This window comes from Carlito syrichta, unplaced genomic scaffold (assembly GCF_000164805.1).
Source record: "Carlito syrichta isolate Samal-C Ts95f unplaced genomic scaffold, Tarsius_syrichta-2.0.1 Scaffold312061, whole genome shotgun sequence".
NCBI lineage: Eukaryota > Metazoa > Chordata > Mammalia > Primates > Tarsiidae > Carlito > Carlito syrichta.
In genome coordinates this window covers 128,952-134,951 of record NW_007256157.1, presented here as the reverse complement: position 1 = coordinate 134,951, position 6,000 = coordinate 128,952, and the positions used below count along the sequence as shown (strand labels likewise).

General features: G+C 41.7%; 1 protein-coding gene across 1 annotated transcript in view; it reads left to right on the top strand.

Moving 5' to 3' along the window:
- EP300 (E1A binding protein p300) overlaps positions 1 to 6,000 on the top strand; it is a 51,355-nt gene that overhangs the window by 7,237 nt on the left and 38,118 nt on the right. Inside the window, exons 5-7 of the mRNA XM_008069474.2 lie at positions 793 to 886; positions 1,454 to 1,591; positions 5,424 to 5,541. Coding sequence (XP_008067665.1) covers positions 793 to 886; positions 1,454 to 1,591; positions 5,424 to 5,541 — 350 coding nt within the window. The remainder of the gene's footprint in view (positions 1 to 792; positions 887 to 1,453; positions 1,592 to 5,423; positions 5,542 to 6,000) is intronic.

Here is a 6,000-nt window from a genome sequence, read left to right as displayed (position 1 = left end):
CACGTTGCCCAGGCGGGTCTCGAACCCGCGGGCTCAGGCATTCCACTCGCCTCAGCCTCCCAAAGGCGCGGGATTACAGGCTGAGCCACCAAGCCTGGCTAGAATTTTCACTTATGTCTCACAGTTACATATGTATGTATAGAAAGACTTACAAACAATGATGTTAAAAGGTCAAAGGAAAACCTAGATCCAAAATTGTTTAGGGAATTGAGCTATACATGCAGATATTTTGTGTAAGGACACAGAAGAGTAAGTACAGTGATCTGTGGAAAGAGGGATGTGAAGCAATGCTTGGGTTAAAGAAAAAAAAAATTTTGTTTTCATTTGAGTTGGAATCTCACTCTGTTGCCCAGACTGGAGTGCAGCGGCATACTTACAGCCACCGCAGCCTTGACATGCTGGGCTCAGGCAATCCTTCTGCCTCAACTTTCCAAGTAGCTAGAACTACAGTGGCACCCTACCATGCCCAGCTAATTTTTCTGTTTTATTGTAGAGACAAGGTCTCACCAAGTTGCCCGGGCTGGTCTCAAACCTCTGGACTCAGCAATCCTCTCGGCTTTCCAAAGTGCTGGGATTACTGACTTAAGCCACCATGCCTGACCCCAAAAAGAAATTTTGAATTTTTGGGGGTCCCCCTTGTATATATTGTTAATTATATTGCTAACAATTACTTCTTTTATGTGCTGCTGATATTTTTTTTTTCCTGTTATGTTGTTTGGTCTTGACATTATGATGTTTATTTTACGATGACTTTTTTATTGATTTGTCTTTTATTGTTTTATTTTAACTTAGGTGCTAGTCCTATGGGAGTAAATGGAGGTGTAGGGGTTCAGACGCCAAATCTTCTTTCCGACTCAATGTTGCATTCAGCCATAAATTCTCAAAAGTAAGTTTTATCTTGGTTTGTGCTCTGGGTCACTTTTGATAAGAATTCCTTATTTGGATTTTTTATTCAGTTTTCTTGATTTCACGATATCTGATGGATATAGACACAAAGAATATTTGAGTCCATTCTTTCTTCATTCTGCAGCCTTATTTGAAATTTTATCATTTATCTGGGGTAATCTGCACCTCCTCTAATACAGTCGGAAATTGCAAGGTTACAGCTGCATAAAAAATGTGTTTGCTCATTGTGAAGAATTAGTCCATTACCCAAGAGGTTCTCTGATATAAGCTGTGTCACAGTGACAGCTTAATATGATAACACAAGACTTTCTAAACGTAAGACTTCATCCTCCCGTCCACACAGAGAAATGTGTTTCCTGACATAGGTACAGCAAACGTACTTTAAAAGAAATTGGTCACATCTTGCCTTCGCTCAAGCCTCCTCAATGCACATAGACTTATATAGGGTATCAGATCTACTGCAGTAATTACTGTCAACTCTGATTACATTAGCTCTTCCCCTTACCTTTCTTCACTAAAACTGTTTGTCTGATGGCCCCTTTTCAAGCCCAATGATGAGTGAAAACACCAGTGTGGCCGCCCTGGGTCCTATGCCGTCAGCATCTCAGCCCTCCAGTACTGGAATTCGGAAACAATGGCATGAAGATATTACTCAGGATCTTCGAAATCATCTTGTTCACAAACTGTAAGTATGGTTTTGGACATGTCACGTACATAAGTAGATATCATGTCAGCATGCTGCCAGTCTGCGAGGAATTGAACCAACAGAGGAATATTACCGATTTTTCTGTGGCCTGGCTGTTAATGTTGATATTTCTGGTCTTGTGGCATTCTTGCTTGTTTTTGAGTCTGAGTTTCATTCTGCTGCCCAGGCTAAGTGCAGTGGCATGCTCACGACCACCACAGCCTCGGCCTGTTGGGCTCATGATATCCTTCCACCTCAACCTTCCAAGTTACTGGAACTACAGGCATGTGCCACCACACCCAACTAATTATTTATTTGTTTGTTTGTTTATTTTATTTATTTATTTTATTTTTTTGAGTTGGGGTCTCACTCTGTCGCCCAGACTGGAGTGCATTGGCTGCTCCCAGCCACTGCAGCCTCGACCTGCTGAGGTCCGGCGATCCTTCTGCCTCAACCTTCCAAGTAGCTGGAACTACAGGCACGCGCTACCAAGCCCGGCTAATTTTTGATTTATTATAGAGATGAGGTCTTGCCAAGTTGCCTAGGCGGGTCTTGAACCTGTGGACTCAGGCAATCCACTCACCTCAGCCTCCCAAAGGCGTGGAATTACAGACTGAGCCACCGAGCTCAGCTAATTTTTTAGTTTCTTGTAGAGACAAGGTCCCGCCAAGTTGTCCAGGCTGGTCTCGAACCCCTTGGCTCAGGCAGTCCTCTCACCTCGGCCTCCCAAAGTGCTGGGATTACAGGCATGAGCTACTGCACATATCCATTCTTGCTTCTTATATTCTGCCTTTGCTTTTCACTCTTTCTTCATCATTGGTAGTAGTCTTTCAGCTTAAACAGTAAGGAAACTATTCTACCTGGTGTCAGTAATTAATAAATCCATTAAAAGTTGTTTATTTTAGGGTCACTGCTTTTGCAAAACTCTTATAAGAAAAACTAGGCCTCAGCTCATTAAAATGTGGCAGTGATAACATCCTATTCCTGGTAAAGCTTTTAACAGTTGAATCTGGTAAGATAGTCTTTCTCTGGCATTCTGGTCCTCCAAATGTATGCATAGCAGTTTATGAAATACCTTCTGCACTATTTGTTGATAAATTGATGTGTGTCTGGTATTCCCTATCACACTGTACTTCATAGGGGGTCACCCTTTAAACTCCATCTTATTTAATCTAAATAGTTGTTGTCAGATAAATTGGGGCCTGGCATATAGAGTGGTGAAGTGTAATGTAATAAGTATCATATAGGTAGAGCTTGGACCTTACTGATTACACCGTCTTCCCTTCAAACACATTGGAGCATTTTTTCTTGTAGGATGCAGTTTTTTCAACTCCACTTAAAAGCAGAGTCTCCTTTATTCTATCTTTTTTTTTTTTTTTTTTTTTTGAGTTGGAGTCTCACTGTGTCGCCCAGACTGGAGTGCAGTGGCCGCTCCCGGCCACCACAGCCTCGACCTGCTGGGCTCTTGCAATCCTTCCGCCTCAGCCTTCTGAGTAGCCGGAATTACAGGCATGCGTTACCACGCCCAGCTGATTTTTCGATTTATTGTAGAGGTGAGGTCTTGCTGCCCAGGCGGGTCTCGAACCCACGGGCTCAGGCAATCCACTCACCTCAGCCTCCCAAAGACGTGGGATTACAGGCTGAGCCACCGAGCCCGGCTCTATCCTTTTTTTTTATTGACTTGGAAACAATGTGATTTATCATGTTGTTTAAATTTACTTTTTTTTTTTTTGAGTTGGAGTCTGTCTCTGTCACCCAGACTGGAGTGCAGTGGCCACTCCCGGCCACCGCAGCCTCGACCTGCTGGGCTCCAGCAATCCTTGTGCCTCAGCCTTCCAAGTAGCTGGAATTAAAGGCATGTGCTGCCACACCCAGCTGATTTTTTGATTTATTGTAGAGATGAGGTCTCGCTGCCCAGGCGGGTCTCGAACCCGCGGGCTCAGGCAATCCACTCACCTCAGCCTCCCAAAGGTGCAGGATTACAGGCTGAGCCACCAAGCCCGGCTAAATTTACTTTTATGTTACGTTAGACTGCCAGTTATGTTCATGATTCCTTTAGGAATTCATAAGTGGTAGCATTGAATATTGGAACTTGAGAAGGAAAGAAGTCCACGATTTATTTATTTTTTTTTTTTCTTTTTACAATACAGCATGACATTCAAAAACTCCACCATATTGATGAAATAAATTAATAAGCAATAGTCAAACTATTACGTGTTTAGGCTTTTTTTTTTTTTTTTTTTGAGTTGGAATCTTACTCTGTCACCCAGGCTGGAGTGCAGTGACATGCTCATGGCCACCGCACCTGCTGGGCTCAGGTGATCCTTCCACTTCAGCCTTCCAAGTAGCTGGAACTACAGGCACACGCCACCATGCCTGACAAATTTTTTGATTTATTATAGAGATGAGATCTCACCAAGTTGCCCTGGCTGGTCTCGAACCTGTGGGCTCAGGCAATCCTCTCACCTCGGCCTTCCAATATGCTCAGATTATAGGTGTGAGCCACCTCACCCAGCCTGTTTAGACTTTTAATTAACAGACATTAGATGAAACATTACTTGGGGTAGGTCATCTGACTTTACATTAAAAGTTTATTATATGCTTGTGAGTTTTCTACCAACACAAATATTCCTCTAAACTTTTATTTTTATGTTCTCAGTCTAGTTCCTTTTTGCATTATGCAGCTGAGCATGGAATGTCCAAATAATAAAGTCAGTGCCTAAAGATCACATTTGTATCCGATCTTCAGTAAAAATAACTAGTGCCGTTTTGTTTAAGGAATTGTGAGAGAGTAAAAAACGGAATCCAGCAAAATCATTATGAAATAATACTTTTGCTCCCTCCCTTTAAGTTTGTTGTTTGGGACTGAGTGTGGTGGTTCACACCTGTAATCCCAGCATTTTGGCAGGCCAAGGTTGGAAGATTGCTTGAGCCTGGGAGTTTGGCACAGGCAACACAGTGAGACCTCTTCACAAAAAATTTAGCCATGTATCATGGCATCCACCTGTAATTAATCCCACCTCAGCCTCCCAAAATGCTGGGATTATAGGAATTAACTACTGTGCCCAGCCTACTTTTACTGTGTTATTTATTTATTTATTTGAGTCAGAGTCTCATTCTGTCGCCCAGGCTGGAGTGCAGTGGCACGCTCCCAGCCACCACAGCGTCGACCTGCTGGGCTCAGGGCGATCCTTCCACCTCAGCCTTCCAAGTAGCCGGAACTACAGGCACGTGCAAAACGCCCAGCTACTTTTTTGATTTATTGTAGAGACGAGGTCTTGAGCCATGTTGCCCAGGCTGGTCTTGAATCCACAGGCTCAGGCAGTCCTTTGGCCTCAACCTCCCAAAGTGCTGGGATTATAGGCTTGAGCCACCACACCCGGCCTGTGGTTACTTTTTTTTAAAGATTTTGGAGTGCTTGTTACATTTTATTTTGATAACCTGCCTGAATTTAGGGAAGTAAAAAGATCTGAAGACTTTTACTACTTAGTACTATGACAAAGGTCCATTTTTCTCACTGTATATAGCACAGTATAATTGTTTTGCTCTATGCTTAGAATGACAGGGACCAAAAAGTATTTTGATGTCATCATTTGTTATATTGTGATCAGCAAAACCCACTGCTTATCACAGAAAGACAATTTCATTTTGGTTAAGCATTATATTTGAACACCTCTCATCCTCCCATTATTTTATTCTTTTCCTCTTTTTGTGTGCAGTGGTGTAAAAATGGGAAATTACTAATTAAGAAAAAGTTTAAAATATTGTATATTTCCATGGCACGAATGAAAAACTAGCATGATATTACAGTAATATGGTTTTCTATTTCCAGGGTTCAAGCCATATTTCCTACTCCGGATCCTGCCGCTTTAAAAGACAGACGAATGGAAAATCTAGTTGCATATGCTAGGAAAGTAGAAGGAGACATGTATGAATCTGCAAATAATCGAGTGAGCATCTTTTTTTTATTTTGTATTTTTTTAATGATAATTAAGAAAGGACTTGTTCTGGTTATTTAATGTACTCTTCTTCTGTAATGTATACAAGCAATACTATACTTCAGAAGGGGACACCCGTTAGCTATCCCATCTTACTCTTTCTGAACACAGTCAAGACGACAAGGCAATTCCTTAATTGTATGTCATCAAGAATTTTGTGTTTTCCTTTTCATACAGTGCACTTATGTGGCACTTTATTTATTAGGTTGTTTTTCTCTCAGCCTAAAAAGTACCTGAGCTGTTACCAGCTCTGTGCTGTTTTCACTAAAATATGAAGCAGCAACTTAGTATTTTGTTCTCAAGTAGTATTTCAATTTCTCTTCATCAGTTGAACTTTCTTTTCTAAATTGGCACTACTTCAGATTGCAGCATGTTAAATGAAACTGATACCTGTTCTTTGGGTTTTTTCCC